At 41.3% G+C, this 27,462-nt stretch overlaps 1 protein-coding gene across 2 annotated transcripts in view; it reads right to left on the minus strand.

Moving 5' to 3' along the window:
- Positions 1 to 27,462, minus strand: part of LHFPL3 (lipoma HMGIC fusion partner-like 3) — a 640,749-nt gene that overhangs the window by 182,719 nt on the left and 430,568 nt on the right. For both annotated transcript variants that reach the window (XM_018047259.1, XM_018047258.1), the window contains exon 2: positions 26,358 to 26,594. In XM_018047259.1, the coding sequence (XP_017902748.1) occupies positions 26,358 to 26,594 (237 nt within the window). The remainder of the gene's footprint in view (positions 1 to 26,357; positions 26,595 to 27,462) is intronic.

Consider the following 27,462-nt stretch of genomic DNA (forward strand, 5'->3'; position numbering starts at 1 on the left):
GGAACCCTGTCTTGTCCTCAGTATGAGTCTGTGTCTCAGTTATAGAAATCTGCTACTCAGCTGCTTGCCACACAGACATCTGATAGTTTTGAGATTCTGCACTATACCAATCACCCTCTTTATGGTCATGACATCCTTAACTGCCACTGCTGGCTTGAGGTGCCACCTCCTATTTGTCATGTTGTTCTCTGGATGCCAAGCTCTACCTGGCTTTCCTCGTGTCACTTTTAGTTGGGTCCTTACTTTTCCTCCTTGCTACCTGTATCTCCCTCTCTTCCTTTCTGGCTTCAGTGAACACATCTGCTCTCAGAGTCTGGATATTAACCTTCTCATGTCAGGTATGATACAGAGTCCTCCAGGTCCCTGCTGCTCAAACTGTGGTGTACTGGCATCGCCTGAAGCTTACTCTGATTCAGAATCTGCACTCTAACCAGATCCCAGGTGATTCACAGTCACATGAGAGTTGAGAAGCACTGACCCATAGCAAGGAAATGCAGCTAGCTTAGAAAATCTTTTGGTAGTGTCTGGCAAAATCTTATAATCTTTTTCCTTGTGATGTTCTAGAGACAAATTGCTGTTTTCTTATAGAGCTTGCTGCACCTCCATCAGAAGGACTGCAGTGCGGTCTTCCATGCCTTTTCACTCAGGGCATGGGCTTTTCGTGCTTGAAGGATGAAATCCAGACTTAAGTTAAGAAGCCTAAATGAAAACTCTGGTAGGATGTTGACTCTAAGGCAGTTATACTTGCTTCTGGATCAAATCAAATGAAGGAATCCTGCATTTGTGAATTATACTATAAAGAGAAAGAACTCCTGAAATCCATTTTTTATTTTTGGTTTGCCCTCTTCCTACTCCAGCTTCCCCCAAACCTTCCTTTTACCAGTTCTTCAGAACTAGCACCGAAGCACACAGCAGAGCCAGGAAGTCCTAAGGTTCATGGTAGAGGAAAGCTTTGAAGTTACATCACTGAATTGGTATCCTGTGTTTGTATTCAAAACATACATTTGTGATATTGGGGTATTATAATTTTATCCTTTTTCTATTATCCAGATACACCAAAACCCTGCCCTTTCCTTCTTAAAAGCTCTAAGTGGTGTAAGGATGAACTATCTTAAACATAAGCAAAAAGAAATCATCTTATGAAAGGTATAGAGATATTGAGAGACACAGTTGTCTTTCCCACCTAACTGCCCCACACCACCTCACTTCGACCTATACTGTCATTAGGTGACTGAGGAAAAAAAACACAGTGGTTTTGTACACATAGATACTACCCATTTTTCTGATGAAGCCTTGAAGGAAAATAAGTCTTCCATTCTCAGTGCCGATATCAGTTTGACCTCTTCCTATCCAATCAGTACATCTGGGTTGGCTGTCATCTTCTGAAAATGATGGGCTCCATCATATGAATGAGGTAATCTGCTGTTTTCCTTCAGATACTGACAGGGTTTGGGAGTTGTGTTAGAAAAGAGGGCTTAAAAGTCATTAAAAATAAATAAGAGGAAAGAAAAGGGCTCTCCCTTGCAAGACTGAAAAGGTCTAGAGGTCAGTGGCTAGAAAGATTGAAAGTGCCCCCAAGACACTTAATAAATCAAGAGATGGTGGAACTTGCTGTAGTAGAAAGATAAATAATTTCTTGCTTCTTAAGCACAGCAGTGGTGGTTAAAATACAAAAAGTTAAATATCTGACCTGAATAGGATTTCTCAAAGCTGTGCTGAGTGCACAGTGACTATCACCTGCTTTTAAAAAATGCCACCAGGAAAATATCTAATGATGGGGCTCCATCTTAAATAAAAGATACTGTATGAATTTTTCAACAGTAGGGATGACTTAGAAGTAAGTGCTTTAGAAAAGACTACCTGATGTGTACATGATGCAAGACATCTTCATGGATCATTTTCTCATCCCTGAAGGAACGGGGTGAAGAGGTGAATGTGTCCCTGCTTGCAATAAAATACTCAATTTTATTGGTTAAAATTTCATGGTTAATTACAAATTAATAAAAAGGGTCATAATGAGTGGATGAGTCAAGTGGGCCTTAGGAAGCATCACTACGAAAAAGCTAGTGGAGGTGATGGAATTCCAGTTGAGCTATTTTAAATCCCAAAAGATGATGCTGTCAAAGTGCTGTACTCAATATGTCAGCAAATTTGGAAAACTCAGCAGTGGCCACAGGCCTGGAAAAGGTCAGTTTTCATTCCAATCCCAAAGAAAGCAATGCCAAAGAATGCTCAAACTACTGCACAATTGCACTCATCTCACATGCTAGTAAATGAATGCTCAAAATTCTCCAAGCCAGGCTTCAGCAATACGTGAACCGTGAACTTCCTGATATTCAAGCTGGTTTTAGAAAAGGCAGAGGAACCAGAGATCAAATTGCCAACATCCACTGGATCATGGAAAAAGCAAGAGAGTTCCAGAAAAACATCTATTTCTGCTTTATGGACTATGCCAAAGAATTTGACTGTGTGGATCACAATAAAATGTAGAAAATTCTGAGAGAGATGGGAATACCAGACCACTTGACCTGCTTCTTGAGAAATCTGTATGCAGGTCAGGAAGTAACAGTTAGAACTGGACATGGGACAACAGACTGGTTCCAAATAGGAAAAGGAGTATGTCAAAGCTGTATATTGTCACCCTGCTTATTTAGCTTATATGCAGTGTACATCATAAGAAACGCTGGACTGGAGGAAGCACAAGCTGGAATCAAGATTCCAGGAGAAATATCAACAACCTGAGATATGCAGATGACACCACCCTTATGGCAGAAAGTGAAGAAGAACTAAAGAGCCTCTTGATGAAAGTGAAAGAGGGGAGTGAAAAAGTTGGCTTAAAGCTCAACATTCAGAAAACTAAGATCATGGCATCCAGTCCCATAACTTCATGGCAAATAGATGGGGAAACAGTGGAAACAGTGGCTGACTATTTTTCTGGGCTCCAAAATCACTGCAGATGGTGATTGCAGTCATGAAATTAAAAGACGCTTACTCCTTGGAAGGAAAGTTATGACCAACCTAGACAGCATGTTCAAAAGCAGAGACATTACTTTATCAACAAAGGTCCATCTAGTCAAGGCTATGGTTTTTGCAGTGGTCATGTATCGATGTGAGAGTTGGACTATAAAGAAAGCTGACCGCAGAAGAATTGATGCTTTTGAACTGTGATGTTGGAGACGACTCTTGAGAGTCCCTTTGACTGCAAGGAGATCCAACCAGTCCTACCTAAAGGAGATCAGTCCTGGGTGTTCATTGGTAGGACTGATTCTGAAGCTGAAACTCCATTACTTTGGCCATCTGATGCGAAGAGCTGACTCATTTGAAAAGACCCTGATGCTGAGAAAGATTGAGGGCAGGAGGAGAAGGGGATGACAGAGGATGAGATGGTTATATGGCAACACCAATTCAATGGACATGGATTTGGGTGGACTCCGGGAGTTGGTGATGGACAGGGAGGCCTGGTGTGCTGTGGTTCATTGGGTCACAAACAGTCGGACACGACTGAGTGACTGAACTGAACTGAATGAGTGGATCTTTCCCAGTCCACATTACAGGGTAGCTAAATTCAGCTAACAGAACAAAAATGCAAATTTTGTAGAACAAAGTTCAGTTTCTGGCAGCATAGGGAAGCATCATTCTTAGCTTAAGACAGATGCCTACTAAAGATATTACATCCAGATGGTATAGCAGAGTTTTTCAAATTGTGGTCTCTGGGCCAGCAACATCAGCGTCTCCTGGGAACTTGTCAAAAACGTAAATTCTAAGGCCTCACCCTGACCTGCTGAATCAAAAACTTTGGGGGTAAGACCTAGCAACCAGTGCTTGAATAAGACCTCTGGGCAATTTGCGTGCTCACCAGTTTGAGAACCACATGGCACCCCACTCCAGTACTCTTGCCTGGAAATCCCATGGACGGAGAAGCCTGGTAGGCTGCAGTCCATGGGGTCGCGATGAGTCGGACACGACTAAGCGACTTCACTTTCACTTTTCACTTTCCTGCATTGGAGAAGGAAATGGCAACCCACTCCTGTGTTCTTGCCTGGAGAATCCCAGGGACAGGGGAGCCTGGTGGGCTGCCGTCTCTGGGGTCGCACAGAGTCGGACACGACTGAAGCGACTTAGCAGCAGCAGCAGCAGCAGCAGCTACCCAGCGAAGTCTAAGCAGGGACTGTGGTAAGAGTAGAAAGTGCCAAGACTGAGTTCCTCTCCTCCTTGCTTTGTTAGCACTAGCTGTGTGATGTGGTGAGCCATTGGCCTTCCTGATCTTGACTTTTTCTTCTGAAAAATAAGCACCATTTCCCCTCCCCACAGATCTGTTGTGGAGCAAATGAGATGACCTAAGTCCTTCATGCAGTATATTAGAAAACACTGATGCTTCTTTTCTTCCCTTCCCTGAAGCTGGGTTCCTGCTAGGAAATCCAGCAGGTCAGATTCATCAATATTTGTGGAAAGTTAAGAGCATTTTCGTATACTCATGGACATTATAATGAAAGTCAGATAACTTGTATTAGGCAGGCTATTGCTGCCTTGGCCTGTGCTGTCCTATTCAGGCCTCACTGCCGTGTGTGGCCACTGAGCACTTGAAATACGGCTCCTTGAACAGAGATGAGCTGCAAGAATAAAATACACACAAAATTTTTAAGACTTAGTATGAAAAAACGTAAAAATATTAATTCATATTTTTTCAATATTGTTCACATATTGAACTTGAAGTTTGGATATCCTGGATTAAATAAATATATTCTTAAAATTAATTTCACCTTTTTAAAAAACACAAAAAACAACTTTTAAAAGTGTGAAGTGAAGTGAAAGTCGCTCAGTCATGTCCGACTCTTTGCAACCTCATGGACTATACAGTCCATGAAATTCTCCAGGCCAGAATACTGGAGTGGGTAGCCTTGTCCTTCTCCAGGGGATCTTCCCAACCGAGGGATCAAATCCAGGTCTCCCGCATTGCAGATGGATTGTTTACCAGCTGAGCCACAAGGGAAGCCCATTTAAAAGTGTGGCGACAGGTAAATGTAAAAGTATATTTGTGTCTCATATGATGTTTCTGTTGAACAGTGTTGGTCCAGGCATCCCAGGGACTGGCATGGCACTGTCCTCATGGTAGACCCAGGAGACCAGGGAATAAAAACTGCTGATAAAAACTGCTTATTAGTTTCTTGGCTACAAAATTTATAATCTCTGTGGAATTGCTCCTCATTAAAGTCTTTGCAGCGTTTTGTAGCTGCAAAGGATTCCACAATCTTTTCATGAGTTATTCCTCAGGACAGAGTTTGTGAGGCAGGTCACTGCTAAGTTATGAGGCTCGTTAAAATGATCATCATTCAAAGGTCAGTGGAGGCCTCCACAGACATACACCCTCACACAGTGGAGAAATGGAATAGCAAAGGAATGGTAAGAACTACAAAGGAGAGCCTGGGGTGGGGGTGGGGCTGATTTAGAGTAATCTCACTGAGTGGTCCCTGTATCCCTTGTGGCATCACCTCTCCCCACTCCACCATGCTTTCTTACTGGCAGAATCTAGAGACTTGATTAACGCTTCAGGCATTTTAAAGTCAGTTTTCAGGAAATGAGAGTTCTTTCAGCATTCAGCCCACTCTATCTTCTCTTGCTTAACAAAAGACTGTGAAAGGCAATTCCCTCAGATGTCTATTTGTCCTCAGTTCGACTTAAAAATCGGCTCAGGAAATCATCTGTCAATCACGTACATTACAGAGAGAAACAGTCATGGAATTACGTGAGCTGAGATGTTTCAAATGACAATTTTGTACTTGCACCTCTTCAATTATTCAAGACAACACAAGTCTGCTCTAATCCTTAAAAAGATTTTAGGATTAAGGAAACTTGGCACTCTGTGTTTCAAATATCCAGAGTTATTTGAAGAACCCAACTGTTACATGAGACTCAGGGAGCGTTCTAAAACTGGAAAGAAAACCCTCAACATGAGAAAAGCACCAGGCAGTAAAGACAGGTGACCCCATGTATGTCTAATATGTGTAATATCTGATCACTCTGTTTTCATTTCAAGGGTTTGTTTTGATGGGGTGCAGGAAGTTCCCAGCTAGCTAAGCTGAAATAAATATTGAGTACCTGCTGATGCCAGCCACTCTGCCAGGCACTGAGGGTACAGAACTGAAAGAGACACAGTCTGAGGTCCAGCTTGGCTAAAACAGAAATAGATGACAATCCCTTTTATATACCCCTGATTATTATTTTATTGATTTTCATCTATAGAGTTCATTGTTTTCTTTTTTTCCTTGCCTGCAAGGCACCATTCTAGGTAATTGGCCCTTGGGACATTTGTAGAGTATAAAGGTATATTTAAATTTAATTTTAGCAACAGAGAAAGGGATATTTTACACACAATAGTGAAAAGTCTTTAGAGTCTATATTTAGTATTTAAAACAAAAATGCCTTTTTTGAATGAATGAATGCTTCTTTGAAGGTAAAATTGTTGCATTATATTGTAATATGAATGCACATTTCAGGCTGCTTAAGCAGGTTTTCCCCTACCCTAGGACAAATGATTCATTTTTTTTTTTCTTAAAAGAGACTTGAGGATACTTGTCCATTTCATCAACTGACAGTTTTGCATTTAAAGTTTATATATGCCAGACTGTAGGTACTGATAATAGTATGAATATCAACATCAGTCTATGACAGTCTACCAAAGGTTCAGGGCAAGGTACTGTTACTTAAAATTTTATTAAAAACTTCTAATTTCACCTCAGAACTTGGTAAATATGTCTGCATTTGTTCTGGATTCAAGAGAGGGTTTTTTACCTCTTCATTTCTTAAAATAATACCCCCAAATAGCACTTTCTACTCAGCTGTCTACTTTAAGGATAGATCTCCAACCCTCTGCACCTCCCACCCTCAGAGCCCAGAGTAAGACTTGCCTACCTTTGGTTACTTTAGTTACTGTATTGAAGTTAATACCACACTAGTCACTGGGCTTCTGCCCTATGGTGTGTGGGTATTTCTCTCTGTGAGAGAGACTTGCTCAGACCCACTTTTTGCATTGTTTGGCATTCAGTTTTCCTGCTTCTTCAGCTAGACTGTGTTCCCTCTCTCCTGTCACTCAGGACTACTTGTCAGAGTCCATACAACTTGCTCTGACCAATGGAATGTTAGCAGTGTGACACAGCAGAGGCTCAAACATCCTGAGCTGTTGAGCTTGATTTTTCTTTTTTTTTTTTGAGTTTAAAAAAAATTAACTTTAAATTTATTTATGTTAATTGGAGGCTAATTACTTTACAATATTGTATTGGTTTTGCCATATATCAACATGAATCCACCGCGGGTATACACGTGTTCCCCATCCTGAACCCCCCTCACACCTCCCTTCCCGTATCATCCCTCTGGGTATCCCAGTGCACCAGCCCCAAGCATCCTGTATCCTGCATCGATTTTTCTGTGTGTCTGTCATCACCTCGTGAAGGACATGCTGGCCTATTAGTTTCAGGAAGAACAAGAGGGACACATGGCGCAGAATACCCCCAGACAAATCTAACCCAGATGCTCCAAACCCAGGTAACCCACTGACTCGTAAGGAATAATAAATGATTGTATTGAGCCACTGAGTGTTGGGATGGTGTGTACACAGCAATAACTCCCATCCTTCCCACTCTGTCATTACCACAAGGGACAGCTCTCCTCTTCTCTATTTCACAGGCTTCTTTTCCACCTAACTTCACTATGTCCCAGCAACCATTGGCAAAAAGTGTGACCTTCTACGGCACTAGGGAAGTGGAAGAGGAAATCAGGGGAGGATATAAGGGCAAAGGAGAAGACTGATGCTAGTTGTGAGATTCCTATTAGGAGGAGGAAAAACTTAATTGTCACCATACTCAGCCTGCTCCTGCCTCAATTCTTCTATCTCCTTTCTCACCCCCCAGTCCTAATTTCTTACCCTTAACAAACATTGTTCCCACAATCAATCTTCACAATGAGGCTGAAGTTTTATTGTATTTATTGCTAACATTTATTTGATACTAACCAGATATATTAAGCATTGAGCTAAGTACCTTACTTAGATTTTATCTTTTAAACCTCACTGTGATGCTGTAAGATAGATAGCATGATTTACATTTTACTTCTGAAGAAGCTTAAGAGACATCAAGACCCACAGCTAGTAAGTGGTGGAGCTGAGGCTCCAATCCAGGCAGCCTGATGTCACAGCCTGGGTTCTTCCCCCTCACATTCCACTGCCTTCTTATGTGGAATCCCCTTGTCCCCATTTCCCACCGTCATTCTCCTCACCCACTCTACAGACACACAATAATGAGTGTATTTTTATTCTAATATGTTTTATATTACACTGGGGATCGCTGTTTGATGTGTATTATTTTCAATTTTTGTAAATGGTATTTTATTACTAATCATGTTATTCTTTTCCACTAAGCATCTTGTTTTTGATACATTCATGTGTTGATTGCCAAAGCAATCTTGACAAAAATGAACAAAGCTGGGGGTATCATCTTTCCAGACTTCAGATTATACTACAAAGCTATAGTAATCAAAATAGCATGGTACTGGCACAAAAACAAATACACAGGTTAATGGAACAGAATAAAGAATTCAGAAATAAACCCACATGCCTATCATCAATTAATCTATGACAAAGGAGGCAAGAATATACAATGGAGAAAAGTCTCTTCAACAAGTGGTGTAGGGAAAGCTGTACTGCTGCTGCTGCTGCTAAGTCGCTTCAGTCGTGTCCGACTCTGTGCGACCCCATAGACGGCAGCCCACCAGGCTCTGCTGTCCCCGGGATTCTCCAGGCAAGAACACTGGAGTGGGTTGCCATTTCCTTCTCCAATGCATGAAAGTGAAAAGTGAAAGTGAAATCACGGAGTCATGTCCGACTCTCAGCGACCCCATGGAATGCAGCCCACCAGGCTCCTCCGTCCATAGGATTTTCCAGGAAAGAATACTGGACTGGGGTGCCATTGCCTTCTCTGAGGGAAAGCTGTACAGCTACATGTAAAACAGTGAAATTAGAACACTCCCTCACACCATATATAAAAATAAACTCTGAATGGTTTAAAAACCTAAATGTAAGACATGACAGCATGGAACTCCTAGATGAGAACATAAGTGAAACACTCTCTGACATAAATCATAGCAATATTTCCCTAGATCAGTCTTCCAAAGCAAAATATAAGTAAAAGCAAAACAATTTTTAAATGGAATCTTACCAAACTTAAAAGCTTTTGCACAGCAAAGGAAATCGACAACAAAAAGATGACCTTGGAAATGGGAGAAAATATTTGCAAATAAGTATACAAACAGTTCACACAACTCAATACATATATATATATATATAAATAACAACAATACAATAAAAAAAAATGGGCAGAAGACCTAAACAGACATTTTCCCAAAGAACATACACAGATGGCCACCAGGCACAGAAAAAAGATACTCAACATCACTAATTATTAGAGAAATGCAAATGCAAATCGAAACTACAGTGAGGTATCACCTAATACCAGTCAGAATGATCACCATCAAAAAATGTACAAACAATAAATGCTGGGGAGAGTGTGGAGAAAAGGGAGCCATCCTGCACTGTTGGTGGGAATGTAAATTGGTACATATACCAGGGAGAACAGCATGGAGGCGCCTTAAAAAACTAAAAATAGAGCCACCATATGATCCAGCAATCCCACTCCTGGGGGTACATATTTGGAAAAAATAAAAGATACATGCACCCCAATGCTCACAGAAGCACTGTTGACAACAGCCAAGATATAAACACAATCCAAGTGCCCATCGACGATAAGTGGCTTAAGAAGCTGGGGTATACACGCACAAGGAAAGAAGGCGTGGCATACGTACACAACGGAAGTGTGAGGGAACTCAGACTTTCTGTTTGGTTTTGGTGTAAACGGAAAACTGCCTTATTGAAAAAAGCACTCCTTTGAGCTGTTTCTTGGGATTACTGAGGCCATCTTTTCATTTTTAAATTTTACTTAAAAGAAGCATCCCCAGGTACATATTCTTCTCAGAGAAGTTTGATAGCTACAGAGACTGAGGGCAAGAAAAGGGGGTGACAGAGGATGAGATGGTTGGATGGCATCACTGACTCAAAGGACTTGAGCTTGAGCAAACTCAGGGAGATAGTGAAGGACAGGGATGACTGGACCGCTGAAGTTCATGGGCTCGCAGAGAGTCGGACACGACTTGGCGACTGAACAACAACCTGAAATGTATTGTTTTAATAATAATAAAGCTTGTTATCTCGTGGTTGTAAATTAGCTGGTGAGGGAAAGGATCAATTTAGAGTGCGTCAGGAGAGAGAGCCAGAGAGGAACAGCTTTCGAATAATGAGGGAGGATTTCTCTCCATTTTAGCTTCGAATAAAATGTTTTCACTTATGTTTGTTTGACTTGTGGCTCATATTTGCCATGTGTATGGTGAGGAAAATAAAGATGTGCTCTGATCCAGACACAGTCACTCACTAGCCTAGTGGCGTGAAATTTTTATCACCCTGTGGACAAACTGAAGGGACGACATTCTCCTGTATTCAGCAGATTCTTGTCTTCACTGCATTTTCTGCCTTGGTGGAATCCCTTCCCTCTATCACTCCTGAAGGACACCTCTCACAGACATTTTTAAGGCCCTGTGTTTGCCTCTCATAGTTCTGCAGCGCAGTGAAAGACTTCGCAGCCAGGTTGGAATTGGGTAACATGGTAAAGAGTGAGTCTCATTTCCATCAGGGGGTCAGGGACTCTCCTTGGTGACGGCCACTGAGTTTACAGAGCCAGCTATAAGGTTTGAGCTCTTGAGCAGCACGTGTAAAGGAATAACTCCTCCCACATCCCACCCCTGCTTATCCTGAGATATGAGTATATGCAGGAAGATTATAAAAAACTTAGGAAAAAAGAAACTTCCAACCAACCAACCCTCACCAGTCGTATTAAAAATACTTGCAAGCTACCAGATAAAAAAAGTCACATTTAAACATGTGGAAGGAGCAAGCTCTAGATTTGAATGAGGTCCCCATTACAACACAGAGTTGATAAGAACAGAGGGAGACCCTGGTACAGTGGTTAGAGTGCGGCTCTGCACCACATAAACCATGGCATACAAATAAGCTCTATATTATGTGTTAATACAATTAAAATTATAAAACCAAACTCTCAGAATAAACACAGTTGATAGGTGTCAGACATTGTGACAGACGGTTTACATGCATTATCTTATTTTCACCAAATCTCTGTGAGGCAGGAACTATGAATGTCCTTACAGAGGAAGACACTGAGGCTTACAGAGGTTTACCCAAGTTCCGAGGGCCAGCAGGTGGCACAAATCGATTTCCCAGGGCTGGCAGACAGCTCTGTTTCCAAAAACAGTAACAGAACTATATTGTGGGTACATGCTCACTCGTGCCTGACTCTTTGTGACCCCATGAATTGTAGCCTGTCAGGTTCCCCTATCCGTGGGATTTTTCCAGCAAGAATCCTGGAGTAGGCAACCATTTCCTCCTCCAGGGGATTTTCCTGACCCAGGAATTGAACCTGTGTCCTCTGCGTCTCCTGCACTGCCAGGTGGATTCTCTACCACTGCGCCACCTAGGAAGCCCAGACTGTATCAGAGAGGTGATTATTTAGCCTATTATAGAATGAAATTACTATTTTCATGGGTTACCTGCTGATTTCCAATTATAATAATTAGAAATGATTTGAGATGGTCTTTATTTCCCTACTCTGCGGCTCAGCTTCCTTATCTGTAAAATGAGGTGCTGGATGGGGCTATTGGTCCTTAGCCCTGGCTGCACATGAGAAACTCCTGGCAGTTCTTGTACCTGGATCCACCTCATGGCAACTGAAGCAGAATCTCTGCAGTGGCGCCCAAGCCCTGGAATCTGCTTTAAAGCTCCCCAGGTGATTGAAAAGAGGCAAGTGATTTATGCCTCGAAAAGTCCTCACTCTCCGTATTTCAGCACTTCTTTAGCTTGATCACCCCCCACCCAATACATGAGAAGGGAGAGTTGGTCATTCACTGTACATCTGAAGAGTTAGGAAGCCCACCACTAAGACTTTCTCTCAGGTTGGTTAAAAAAAACCCCCAAAACTAACCAACCAGTCACTCATGTTTTTAGGAGATTTTTCTGAAAATGAGACTTCAAGACAGTGTCAGCTGGTAATCTGCTACCTTGTACTAATCAACATAGTACCTTTGAACACCCTCACCAAGGTCAGGGAAGGGTTTAAATTTTTTTCTTTTTTTCTTTTTAAATGGGGGAACTGGAAACAAAGCTCCCAGAGCCCAGATAATCACACTTCTCCTGTCAGGACAGTCAGAGAATGTCTCTTTCATTCTGTGAGTGGTATTGGCACCAAAAGGCCAGCCCCCGTGAGGAACTATCCGGCCAGCAGATGGAGTCTGCTCATGTGACTTCTGGGCTTGTCCCCTTCTCTGGGACAAGGGACAGTGTTCTAGATTCTCTGTGGAGAACTGCCTCTCATCAGGGCTCCGGGTCAGAGCCCCCCTTCAGCGAGGGCCGCAGCCTCACCTGCTGCCCTGAGGGGCTGTGGCTGGCTTTTCTCCAGTGGCCAACCAGTCAAGTGGCTCAGTCAGAACATGTGTTGGGGTGGCTGACACCAACACCACAGCTACTTTTTCTCCCTGGTTGAATCCTGCCCTCCAGATCTCTTGACAATATTGTCACTCACTCTTGTGGGCTCGACAGCACGTCAACTTGCAGACAGCATTGTGTGGCAGTTGCCAGAATGCACATTTCACCTCCTGGTTATTCCAGGCACATCATCAAAGGTGACATGGATGAATTAAGCTAGAGAGATGATATCTAGTCAGGCCAAACTGATCTTTCTCTACCAAACCCAAGGCCCAGATTACATGTGCAGTAAAGCAGGAAGAAAAAGTCAGTGAAATCATAAACAGCACTTGCTGAGGATCAGCTGGCTACTGACTAGAAAGACGTGGTTCAGGGTGACAATGTTGGCAGTTACAAGGGACTTTTCCTCAGTTTCTGGAGCTTAGATTTTCAACAGGCTGCTCTAAAACGAACGTTTTAGCAGTAAGAGAAAACTCCCCACCTCTCCATCCTGACTTGGCCCTGTCCACAACACATCTATGCATTTTTCATTTCTTCACAGTTGTGTTCTCTTTTGTTTATCTAACACTAACAGACTCGATGCTTTTCTGCAAGCTGATTTTTTTTTAAAGCCTCTCAGCAGATGAAAACTTGTCTATCCAATTGTCCTTGGGAAGCAGTCTCTGCTTATTATAGCATCATCTTTCACTGGTGCTGGAGTGAGGTAGCTCAGGGATTGGCATGCACTCACTTTACAGAGACCAGGTACCAACAAAGTTACCTGCCAAAGCCACAGGTATGAGAATGGGATTGGACTTCAGAAATATTACCTAATACATGTAACACTACCTGTTCTTCCCAAAGAGACAGAGGGCAGACCCTGCCCCACTTATTCTGGAATTCCTGGTGTCTATCATGAGGCTTGGCACACACAAGGAGAGGAAGAAATGTTTGATGAGTTGACTGCCCTAGTTTTTCCCATCACTCAGCACAGGGCAACTGCACAGCCACATTTTTGTGGCTGTTGAAATAAGGCCTAAAGAGGTGCACTAGTGTGGCACAGTGGCAGAGTTACAGTACATTGTTCTAATGTGCAATTCTTTGATTCTTTAAAAATACATGTGAAGGAAAAATTGCTTCATGTACGGAAAACATGTTAGGAGGGGACACTGTTTACAAATTTTTTTCATGTAATTGATTCAATAAAAATAGTGTTTTAAATTTATTAAGCATTTACTGAATGTCAGGTCCATGAATCAAGGCAAATTGGAAGTGGTCAAACAGGAGATGGCAAGAGTGAACGTCGACATTCTAGGAATCAGCGAACTAAAATGGACTGGAGTGGGTGAATTTAACTCAGATGACCATTATATCTACTACTGCGGGCAAGAATCCCTCAGAAGAAATGGAGTAGCCATCATGGTCAACAAAAGAGTCTGAAATGCAGTATTGGATGCAATCTCAAAAATGACAGAATGATCTCTGTTCGTTTCCAAGGCAAACCATTCAATATCACAGTAATCCAAGTCTATGCCCCAACCAGGAACGCTGAAGAAGCTGAAGTTGAATGGTTTTATGAAGACCTACAAGAGCTTTTAGAATTAACACCCAAAAAAGATGTCCTTCTCATTATAGGGGACTGGAATGCAAAAGTAGGAAGTCAAGAAACACCTGGAGTAACAGGCAAATTTGGCCTTGGAATATGGAATGAAGCAGGGCAAAGACTAGTCGAGTTTTGCCAAGAAAATGCACTGGTCATAGCAAATACCCTCTTCCAACAACACAAGAGAAGACTCTACACATGGACGTCACCAGATGGTCAACACTGAAATCAGACTGATTATATTCTTTGCAGCCAAAGATGGAGAAGCTCTATACAGTCAACAAAAACAAGACCAGGAGCTGACTGTGGCTCAGATCATGAACTCCTTATTACCAAATTCAGACTCAAATTGAAGAAAGTAGGGAAGACCGCTAGACCATTCAGGTATGATCTAAATCAAATCCCTTATGATTATACAGTGGAAGTGAGAAATAGATTTAAGGGCCTAGATCTGATAGATAGAGTGCCTGATGAACTATGGAATGAGGTGCATGACATTGTACAGGAGACAGGGATCAAGAACATTCCCATGGAAAAGAAATGCAAAAAAGCAAAATGGCTGTCTGGGGAGGCCTTACAAATAGCTGTGAAAAGAAGAGAGGCGAAAAGCAAAGGAGAAAAGGAAAGATATAAGCATCTGAATGAAGGGTTCCAGAGAATAGCAAGAAGAGATAAGAAAGCCTTCTTCAGTGATCAATGCAAAGAAATAGAGGAAAAGAACAGAATGGGAAAGACTACAGATCTCTTCAAGAAAATGAGAGATACCAAGGGAACATTTCATGCAAAGATGGGCTCGATAAAGGACAGAAATGGTATGGACCTAACAGAAGCAGAAGATATTAAGAAGAGGTGGCAAGAATACATGGAAGAACTGTACAAAAAAGATCTTCAGGACCCAGATAATCATGATGGTGTGATCACTCATCTAGAGCCAGACATCCTGGAATGTGAAGTCAAGTGGGCCTTAGAAAGCATCGCTATGAACAAAGCTAGTGGAAGTGATGGAATTCCAGTTGAGCTGTTTCAAATCCTGAAAGATGATGCTGTGAAAGTGCTGCACTCAATATGTCAGCAAATTTGGAAAACTCAGCAGTGGCCACAGGACTGGAAAAGGTCAGTTTTCATTCCAATTCCAAAGAAAGGCAATGCCAAAGAATGCTCAAACTACTGCACAATTACACTCATCTCACATGCTAGTAAAGTAATGCTCAAAATTTTCCAAGCCAGGCTTCAGCAATACGTGAATCGTGAACTTCCTGATGTTCAAGCTGGTTTTAGAAAAGGCAGAGGAACCAGAGATCAAATTGCCAACATCCGCTGGATCATGGGAAAAGCAAGAGAGTTCTAGAAAAACATCTATTTCTGCTTTATTGACTATGCCAAAGCCTTTGACTGTGTGGATCACAATAAACTGTGGAAAATTCTGAAAGAGATGGGAATACCAGACCACCTAACCTTCCCCTTGAGAAATCTGTATGCAGGCCAGGAAGCAACAGTTAGAACTGGACATGGAACAACAGACTGGTTCCAAATAGGAAAAGGAGTATGTCAAGGCTGTATATTGTCACCCTGCTTATTTAACTTCTATGCAGAGTACATCATGAGTACGCTGGGCTGGAAGAAACACAAGCTGGAATCAAGATTGCTGGGAGAAATATCAATAACCTCAGATATGCAGATAACACCACCCTTATGGCAGAAAGTGAAGAGGAACTAAAAAGCCTCTTGATGAAAGTGAAAGAGGAGAGTGAAAAAGTTGGCTTAAAGCTCAACATTCAGAAAACAAAAATCATGGCATCTATTCCCATCACTCCATGGGAAATAGATGGGGAAACAGTGGAAACAGTGTCAGACTATATTTTTGGGGGCTCCAAAATCACTGCAGATGGTGATTGCAGCCATGAAATTAAAAGATGCTTACTCCTTGGAAGAAAAGTTATGACCAACCTAGAGAGCATATTCAAAAGCAGAGACATTACTTTGCCGACTAAGGTCTGTCTAGTCAAGGCTATGGTTTTTCCAGTGGTCATGTATGGATGTGAGAGTTGGACTGTGAAGAAGGCTGAGCGCTGAAGAATTGATGCTTCTGAACTGTGGTGTTGGAGAAGACTGTTGAGAGTCCCTTGGACTGCAAGGAGATCCAACCAGTCCATTCTGAAGATCAGCCCTGGGATTTCTTTGGAAGGAATGATGTTAAAGCTGAAACTCCAGTACTTTGGCCACCTCATGCAAAGAGTTGACTCATTTGAAAAGACTCTGATGCTGGGAGGGATTGGGGGCAGGAGGAGAAGGGGACGATAGAGGATGAGATGGCTGGATGGCGTCACCGACTCGATGGACGTGAGTCTGAGTGAACTGCGGGAGTTGGTGATGGACAGGGAGGCCTGGTGTGCTGCGTTTCATGGGGTCGTAAAGAGTCGGACATGACTGAGTGACTGAACTGAACTGAACTGCGAACTACGATACTGGAGATAAGAGATAAATACGATATAGTTTTTATTTTCAAGAAACTTAGAGTAAAAAATGTTATTTGCAGGGTTTTTGTGAGAGGTGGTCATATTCTGTGAAGCACTGTGTAGCCCACAAGACTCCTCTGTCCATGGGGATTCTCCAGGCAAGAATGCTGGAGTGGGTTGCCATGCCCTCCTCCATGGGATCTTCCCAACCCAGGGATCGAACCCAGGTCTCCCACACTGCAGGTGGATTCTTTACCACCTGAGCCACCAGAGAAGCCCTGAAGCACTAACAAAGAACTCCTATTTCTGCAAGTAGTCCCAACATTTATTTATCTCAAGAGTATTTGCTTGGAACTGTGTCCTTACCTTCCTTGCTGCTAAGTCACTTCAGTCGTGTCCGACTCTGTGTGACCCCATAGATGACAGCCCACCAGGCTCCCCCATCCCTGGGACTCTCCAGGCAAGAACACTGGAGTGGGTTGCCATTTCCTTCTCCAATGCATGAAAGTAAAAAGTGAAAGTGAAGTCGCTCAGTCGTGTCCGACTCTTCGCGACCCCATAGACTGCAGCCTACCAGGCTCCTCCATCCGTGGGATTTTCTAGGCAAGAGTACTGGAGCTGGGTGCCATTACCTTCCTTACCAGATATTAAAAACAACACTCTTTCTCCTTTGGCAGGGCCAAGTGAAGTATCAGGTTACACTTAGGGGCAAGTGAAGTGACAGATTACATTGTCAGTGTGTTCTCTGACTGCGCAATTGAATATCAGTGAGCATGTAGCAAGAATGTAAACATCACTTGCCAAAAAAGTTGTACACTAAAAAAAGAAGTCTCAGTAAGGAGGTTGAGGCCCAAGGAGATGTAACTAGAGTTAAAGTTAAGAACACTAACATTTCATTTGGTACCTATTCTTTTCCAGGTAGGAAACATAAAGAGAATTAGAGACTTCAGCGTGAATAAGAAAAAAAACTAGAGGGGTTCATTTTTAGGAAACTAACTAGATAAACAGGAAGAAGCTAAATTACTTGAGCATATTTATGGGGGAGAAAAAATTTTCAGAGGTATATTTATGGCCTAGAAACTTAAATGTGTAGATGAGAAGACCAGAAATAAGAGATTTTCCCTGAAATAAAGTTTACTTTAATGACTGAGTCTGTATTACATGTTAAAAACAGCAAATTCAGGAAGAGATAATGGATCTTAATTAATTAATTTATTGGATCATTAATTTCAAAGACTGAGGAGCCTACCGATGCAATCTAGAGTACATAGATCTGAAATTAGACTCAGTCTTAATAAAATAAAATTAAAAAATAATTGGCCACAGATTAGTAGCTTAGAACTAAGTAAACATAATCTCAGGAGGTGGGGTTATGATATTCCCTAAATTTTCAGCTCTCATGATGATACTGTTAAAACGGGGAAGTAAGGGGTAGGGAGAAGCAGGTAACTTTTAACCTAACTGCAGGATAAAGTTTTGCTGGAATGTTGAAAATTTACTGGTAGGGCTAAGTGTTAGATTTCATGTTTTTGTTGTATACAATTTCTTTTTCATTTTTCATTCCCTCCTTCTTCCTTTCTTTTAGCTGCTTTGATATTTACCTAGACATTCTTTCTCAGGGACAGAAAAGATCTGTCCTGATTTCAGGGACTGAAAAGATCACTGAAATGTCAAAATTGTTTTGGATATTGGAGTAAAGTGGTTAGAGATGGAGCATGTGTGACAGCCATTCAAAGTCAGTCCTGCCTTTGCCCTCAGATTCTTAAACTACTTCAGGCTGGCAGTCTAGTCAGGAAGGGCTGAGAGGAAGACACTTACTCAGAGGGCATCATTTCAGGCTGGGTACCCATCAAAGGGAGCGCTTCCTCTTCAAGCACACCATGGTACACTCACGATCTCAGTGTGCATTTGTTGGATGGACCAGAGTCAGTCTCACAACAACATCTCAGATGTTGTCCAAGTTACCTTGAGGCACAGAGGGTCAACTGAAGGAGACCATCTCTAGCAACACATCCATGAGCAACTGCAAAGTTCTCTTCCTTCTCCCATACTTTTGGATGTCCTCCCCCTCCCCTTCCCCAGTGGTGTACTCTGCCCTAGCACCTAGGGTAGACAGTGGACAGCACTGACTACATGGGTGCCTGCAGATGCCCAGCAAGACATGGAGTATCATGCTGCTGGGTGAATGTGTAGCTTTAACCATTACAGACACAATAACTATTTCCATATAAATCAAGAGTCTGAAGTAGAAGAGGGGTTAGCTATAAATATTACAAGGATGTGGGCTTCCCTAATGGCTCAGATGGTAAAGAATCTGCCTGCAATGCAGGAGATGTGGGTTCAATCCCTGGGTCAGGAAGATCCCCTGGAGAAGGAAATGGCAACCACTTCAGTATTCTTGCCTGCAGAATCCCATGGACAGAGGAGCCTGGTGGGCTACCATCCATGGGGTTGCAGAGTCTGACATGACTGAATGACTAGCACTTTACTTTTACTTTAAACATTACAAGGAGGCATGTTTCAGCTTAATAGAAACAAAAACTTTCCAAGGTTAAGATCTGTGTAACATTGGAATGACCATCTCATGAGCTAGAGATGAATTCATTAATTCACTCATTCAATACATAATTATTGTGTACTTACAAATGCCATGCATTATTCTAGGCACTGAGGATACAGTAGAGAACGAGAGAAAAATCCTTGCCCTGTGGAGCTTTTCTGGGGAGACAATTAACAACAGCAGCAGCAACAACAAAAGCAGCAGAATATCCAGTGGGCTGGATAACATACATGTGTCAGAAAACATTTTAGAGAGGTTGGCCAGGGGACAGCCAGCCCACTGAGAGGGTGATATTTGGCTAAGACATGAAAGATATGAGGGAGCGAGCTTTGCGGTTTTGAGGAAGAACATTTCAGGCAGAGGGAACAGCAAATGTAAAGACCCTGAGATGGGACTACCCCTGGAGTGTCTGAGAAACAGCAAGAAAGTCAATGAGTCTGGAGCAGAGGAAACAAGGAGAAAAAGCTCAGAGGAGGTCAGAGTGGCCAGGATGGAGGCAGACCTGCCTGGTCTTGTAGACCCTGGGAAAGGATTCCAGCTTTCACTCCAAGTGCACCATCCAGTCACTGGAGGGTCCTGAGCGGAGGAACAGCAAGATCCAGCTACCCTTCTTTAACAGGATCACACTGGTTCTGCTCTGCTAAGACTTGCCCTGCACCAGGGTAGCAGCAATGATGGGACAGAGAAGGGTGAGGATTCTGGGTGTGTTTTGACACAACTGAGCAACTAAATGACAACAACAGCAAGTTAATATAAGGATCGACAACTGACTATGAAATCGAGCAGTTAGGATACTAGGGGCGATCTTCATATGACAGGGTCCGTGTAGTGCTGGGGGAGAAAATGTGAAGTGAGCTTATGAAAGAGTGAGAAGCTTCAAGCATATAAAACCATTCTGTGAGCACCGAGGTCTGTTTCAACTCTCAGATAGATTTGAGTCCTTCTGAAAAAGTGTCAGGATATATGCTATTTTTTCGATGTACACTCTGAGATACTTCAGTGACCACAAGGACTTCATTCAATACAAATCCCAATGGGAAACACAATTCACTACGGCCTTGCTAAAATTTTAATTCAAAGTACTGGAAGGTTTCCTGATCTTATCTCACTAGGTTTTTATAAAGTTAGAGTCAAGCAAGAGGATGAGTTTTAAACCAAGGCTATTCCCTATTCTCAAGTATATTAAGCTTTTGATTGAATACCATTATCTAAAAGCTACCAAATGAAAATAAGACTAAACTCTTACTTGTACAGGGCTGACTGACTAGTCAGTGGAAAGCAACAGAATCAGCATGCACTAAGAATTGATTACATCGTGTTGTGTAATAGAACTTGAAATTCTGAGTAAAATGATTTGTGTTTGAATCCTGAATCCATTCCTTCCTATCTGTGAAAATTTACACAAAACATTTAACTTTTACAAGCCTCAGGTTCTGACATGTAAAACTAGGATGACAGTAACTATCTCACAGGATTATTCCAAAGATCAAATAAAATGTCATTTGAAAGAAATGATTAGCAATAAGTAAAGCCTGTATCAACATTACTGATTATAAATTGCTTCTATACCCATGTTTTTGTCAGATTCTCCCAACTCTACAGAGGAGGCATAGCTGAGTGTTCTTGTTTTCATTTTAAAGAAAGTGAAGCAGAGGCTCTGAGATGTTAAGACACTTATTCAAAGTCACATGACTAATAAATAAGTGCCAAAGTTGGGACCAGAAACAAGAGTTTGTGTCTGTGATCTGGGCCTCTGTTCGCTGTTAAGGCATCCACATGGAATCCAGTGGGACAAGGAGCCTCCTCTGCATGGGACTGAGTTTCTAAATCTGACCCATTCTCCTCTTGATGGTATGAATGAGTGGGGCTGTGGGGAGGTACATGGCTAAGGAAGAAACACTGAGGCCTCCTCGACCTCCTTCCTTTTGAACTTTCTTTCCCTTCTAGTCTCCCCTGCATTGCTAACACATCCCTAAAGAAGTCTTTAAGGACAGCCTTTAAGGACATCCTTAAAGGACAGTTTTGAAGGTGTCCCTTGAATTGGAATATTTTACAGCTGGAAGAAACCTCAGATGCCATTTAGGCAAGCCTGCATTTTACAGACAAGGAAGCTGAATTCTGGGACTATTAAGATATGAACACAGGGCCCCTCAGGTTACTCACACCAGCTCTCGGCAGTGAGCATTCTATCCACAGACCACAGTGCCACCCACAATGAGGTCGTGGCATGGCACGGTACCTTCAGACAAAATTCTGAAGTGTTTCTCGATTAGTTATTTACATAAAATGGATTTATTGTAACTCCCCCTATTATAGCATTAAAAAGAGCTTAAACCACTTAATAAATGGTAGCTGAAGCCACCTCTTGATGAATAATGTTTTCTCATTTGCAGTTAAAGTGCTAGAAGACAAAGTGACTTTAAAACTGCTTGAGAGGCCCCAATTATCTGATAAGCAGTTCCAAAGACCATACGAACAAATGCAGAAACAGACCTCTTTATGAGTGGTGTCTGATAAGGAAAGAGATATCTGTGGCAAAGGAGCTCTGGAAAATGTAATTATTTATCCTTTCACAATTAATGAAAGAAACTGAAAATGAAGCTTTCATTTCAAATCCTTTTTATCTGGATGAAACTTTAATTTTACATAATTAAATTGACTTCACAGTTCAGTGTGTTACAATATGCAATTAAGCAGCATATCGAGGTTAAATGGCTAGTGTTGGCTCATTTAGAAATCACACTGTCCAACTCCCAAACAAGAATGAACACCTGCCTGTCTGCATCTATCCCTAGAGCCAGGGACAGCACACAGCCAGCAGGGCTGGCTCCCCAGAGTCATGGGACACAGCTATGTTTTCTTGCATATGCTAACTCTTGTATACAGTTAGCTGGGTATTTAAAGTTTTCACTCCTTTTTTTGTTTTTCAGTGGAAGCTTTTGTGGGGCATATAAAAATATTCCAGGAGTCTGATTGACTGCCGCAGATGATTAACTTTATCTCTTACAGAAGTTCCCTCTAAGATAACACTTGCATCGTCAAAGCTGTTGCTTTTGGTTTGGTGAAAGAATGTCACAACTCCTTCATTCAAATTTTGCCATTTCACAATTTATGATAAATTTTAGCTAGAGCTCTTTCAAATTATGTTTGCATTCTTTGAAAAGGAGGGTCTTATGAAATGCTGTGAGAGGTGTAGTATGGGGACATGGAAATGGGATTGGGGTGAGGTCACTGGAAATCCATCTTAAGAGGCAGAGGTGGACGTGTTCATCTGGGCACCTCTCCGTCTTTTCTCTTTGAAAAGCACCTTCGTGAAGATTAATTCATGATTCTGGAGCATGCAGGTCAACAATCAGAACTGAGTTTCCTTCCTTTCTCTGCTATAGTCTGTAACAGTGATTCTTGTTTTGACCACTGGGGTGGCTGTTGGGAAGGACTCATAGATCTAAGCGGTATCCTATTATACTGAACCCATTTGGTGGCTTCTCTAGATATACAGGGCAAGCGCGTTCTTACATTAATTATAAAAAACAAATGAAAAATGATAAGGCCTTTCAGGACAGACTTCTTTGAATTAGGGGGCATATGCCGCAGGTGCAGGTTTATTCTTCCTATAATGGTCCCACTACTTGCTATAGGGTGTAGTTTGTTATGATGATTGGCAGGTCATAAAACTCGAAGACTGTAAAAAGTATTACAGTGCGTGTGGTGATATAACCTATTCACCAGTGTACAAAGGTTTCTTCTTCTGAGCCAAAGCTTCAATTACGGTACTGTCTGCTTCCATGATGCTAGAAGGCATCATGTAGTTTATAAAATCTCCTAAAATTCCATGGACTAGATCTGCCTCTTGTTTTACTGCATTGCCTTGGAAGCCAAAGGAGGCCTTTGCTATCAAACGACATAATGTTAGTTTTATCAGAAAAAAATTTTATCATGAGAACAGTTTCAATAAGGGAGAACTTATATTAACATAGCCATGGAAATTGTAAAAGCCCCTATTTGTATGTAACCAATTTCATAATTATGAATTATTTTCATAGATCCTCATGGAAGTGAGATCTAACAGAAGGTAACATCAAGGTATTTGGTTTTGGTTACTGCTTGCACTTCAAAGCCATTAAACTACTGGTTAGTGAAACTATGTCTATACACAAACATACAAACAAACCACTGATAGGCTTTCTCTCAAACAACCTAAGTTTTTGCAAGTTTTAACACTGAACAAGTGTTTGAACAATAACAATCAAGGCTACTTTGTACAACTGTAAATCTATCATTTCTCAGAAACATTCAGGTGTCATACATTTTATACAATGCTTAGAAACCTTGCTCTGACTTTAAACAGACTTTATTGTTTAAGAAATGCCTGGGTAATAGAACTGTTGACACATTCTCAGAGTTCTAGGAAAAGGAATTGCAACTGTGAAATAAAAATGCAGTAGAATTGAAATATTTTATCAGTATGGCCTGATGTTCTCTGCTGCTTTACTAGATCCATCTGACATGACATCGATGAACTGCTACAGATTTTAGTTCTTCAGAATCAGATGGAAGAAACTATGGTCCACATTCATATATGATACATCCAAATGCAGAAGATCAACACGAAAAATTATATGCAGATAGTCCCTAAACCTTATATTGGTTTATTTTAATCTTCTTTCCCATTAAAGCTTTTACTAAGGCGTTTCCAACATATTGAGTTGAAAATAATACTTTCTTTAATAAAGACCTAGATGGAAGGGATCAGACATCCACATTTAATTGAATCAACTGGAAGGAAAGATTCATCTTAAAAACTGTTTATTATTATTCTATAATCCTGTTCCTTCCTGAGGAATGAATTCAGAAATTGTCAGATTCTCATAATAAGAGATTATGAGTTAGAATTCTCAGTAGTCAAGTGAAAACTTTCCTGGTTTTGCTATTTTTTTCTTCGTGTTATATGTGGTCAAAGAGTACCTGGAAAGTTAAAGGTTCTTAATGTAACTTTGATTTGTACAGTGAATAAATAGCATTTTGGGTGGTGGTCAGAAACAAGCATTTGCAGAACAAAGTAGTATTTTTAAAAATTCATTCTCTAGGGAAAGTTATTCTAATATTAAGTTATCTTTACCATGAAATTTGAAGTGAAGATAACAGGACAAAGACCCATGCACAAACAACAAGTCCCAAAGACAATAGCCAAGGGCACCAAATTAATGAGCACATGTGAAAGCACTTTAAATCTGCAACAGGCTTTATTAGTGTAATTACCATCTTCATATCGTCCTTTTTATGTAGAATAGGCAACTTCGAGAGGGAAGTAGCTGTGTTTTTAGGAAGTTCAGCACTATTCCCTTACGAAAGGATTATTTTTGTGTTTAGAATATTTTTGATAGACCTGAGTAAACCATTGTGTTTTCTGTCTATAAATAAGGGAGACAAAGGGCTCATGGGTGACTGCTGCTCTCCTGGACCTCTCTATTTATCTCTTTATAGTTCGTGGTTTACCAGCATAAAGAGTGATGCTCTAAACATAAAGCTTACTACACTATCATTACATGTGACATTCATGTAGGTGCTAACGTGCGCTTATATTTGAGGCAGTAAAGAGTTTTGAAGTAAACAGTACTTGAAACAAACTGAATTTCATAATTCAAGGATTGATTTAGTTCTTAATTAGGGAAAAAAGCTAGAAGGCTGCGTATTAAATATAAAGATAAAACGGTTTAAGGAAACTAAGGCTTTCACAAAACAGAGACAGTAAAATTCTATCCCAAGAAATTGGTTTAGAAATCTGGAAAGAAAATTAAAAGATTCATCTTGAATAATGACTTGTTACCTCTTATTAGGATACTATAATATTCATATATCATTCACTAGTCAATGTCCTATTCTCTATTCTAGTTTGTGTGTGTGTGTGTGTGTTTCAGAAGGCATTTTCTCTTTGAAAAGAAATTTGAGGACTTTGATTACCCAGATAACACATTTGAAATTCATCTAATTAAGCAAATACTTAAATAGCTTACTCTAACTATTTGGGGTATCTCTACCTCTTTTGGAGAGACCGAGTCTAAATTCAAACATAGTGAGTAGCTGAGTAAAGATGCTTATAGATGATTCTCAAAGATTCCCCAGGCATTTATTTCACTTACTGTTTAGCCAAGTAGAGAATACTCTCCTCTCTCTCTATACATATATATATATATATATGCTGCTGCTGCTGCTAAGTTGCTTCAGTCATGTCCGACTCTGTGCGATACCAGAGACAGCAGCCCACCAGGCTCCCTCGTCCCTGGAATTCTCCAGGCAAGAACACTGGAGTGGGTTGCCATTTCCTTCTCCAATGCATAAAAGTGAAAAGTGAAAGTGAAGTTGCTCAATCATGTCTGACTCCTAGTGACCCTGTGGAGTACAGCCTACCAGGCTCCTCCGTCCAAGGGATTTTCCAGGCAAGAGTACTGGAGTGGGTTGCCATTGCCATCTCTGATATATATATGTTGTATCATAGCTGCGAACTCAGAGAGGGAAGGAAAAAGAAACTGGAAAAAGTATTGAAATATAATGGACTCAGAGAGCCTCAGAAAGGTAAATGCAAAAATACACTATTTTAATTGTGCAAATGTCGAGTTATGCTTGAGAAAGTCTAAACTAGACACCATGAAAAGATGCAGCATCTCCTTGTGCCAAACTCCCAAATCATCCTTTCTCCAACCCTCCACCTCCTTGGTAAACCCTAAGGTTGTACTGTATAGCAGAGGGAATTACATTCAGTATCCTGTGATAAACCATAATGGAAAAGAATATGAAAAAGAACGTACACTTTGATGTACAGTAGTTATAAATCAACTATATTTCAATAAAATAGAGTTTTAAAAACATGCACGGTAGATAAATATCAAGGTCCTGCTGTATAGCACAGGGAACCATACTCAGTATTTTATAGTAAACCATAGTGGAAAGGGACATGAAGAAGAATGTAGATACATTGTCTAACTGAATCACTTTGCTGTACAGCAGAAATTAAAATAACATCATAAATCAACTATACTTCTATTTTAAAAAAGCAGAATTTTTTAAAAAAGCAGCAAATTAGACCAAGAGGGTATGCTACCAGATGGGAAAGGATGGAGAATGCCATGTTTTGTGCTTTGGGGTAAGAGTTCCCCAAAGCAATCTTACCTTTGTTTTCTGCCTTCAGTTCCTCTGCCATCAAGCTGTCTTGTCGGTTACCAAGCACGAATGCCAGAAACGAGAGGATGAGGGCATCCAAAATCCCAATGATAGCCAGGATGTAGGCCCAGCGGACTGAACAAGCCCCAAGAGTGTACTTGTCTGTCTTTTCTCCACACATCCGTTTTACTTCATCTGAATCCCAGCCATCAGGGAAAATCATACAGCCAAGCACAAGGCAGGCAGCTTAGAGAGAGGAGAAAAAGAGAAAAAGACTTAACATAAATTTCATTTTAGCAAATATTGCCACTGTGTGTCAAATCGTTGTCCAAATTCTTGATGTGAAGAACAGCATGTCTTACTGCTGTCCAACCCTGAGTGGTTCTCCACTCTCCACCAGTTAACTTCAAAGCAGCCCATCACTCTGCAATGAAAGGGGCTCTGGGAACACTCTTTACGGTAGGACGGAACATTAAAAGAGAGGCCAAGGTAGGTCAATAAGGTTGATCAATAAGAAGAAAACTAAAAAAAAAAAAAAAGTCGAACTGTGGCGTGCATTTGTGAGAAGGCTTCCACTGCAAATAGGCCCACAAGCAATCCTAACACTGCTGCAGCTAAGTTGCTTCAGTCGTGTCTGACTTTGTGCGACCCCATAGATGGCAGCCCATCAGGCTCCTCTGTCCCTGGGATTCTCCAGGCAAGAACACTGGAGTGGGTTGCCATTTCCTTCTCCAATGCATGAAAGTGAAAAGTGAAAGGGAAGTCACTCAGTTGTGTCCGACTCTTACCGACCCCATGGACTGCAGCCCACCAGGCTCCTCCGTCCATGGGATATTCCAGGCAAGAGTACTGGAATGGGGTGCCATTGCCTTCTCCCAATCCTAACACTGCAAGATGACAATTCAATTCTGGCTTTTAAGAGCTATGACAGCAGTCAGATAAGGGATTAGGTGTGGGATAACATGGAGATACAAGAGCATATATTGACTCTGAGTCACAGTAAAAAATAGTTTCATATTGTGACCAACACACACTATGAAGTTTCTTGAAACTATGCTTACCACATGCAATGCACTCTGATATTTTCTATTCTGTTCTCTGTTCTATTTCATTT

This window comes from Capra hircus, chromosome 4, assembly GCF_001704415.2.
Source record: "Capra hircus breed San Clemente chromosome 4, ASM170441v1, whole genome shotgun sequence".
Lineage (NCBI taxonomy): Eukaryota > Metazoa > Chordata > Mammalia > Artiodactyla > Bovidae > Capra > Capra hircus.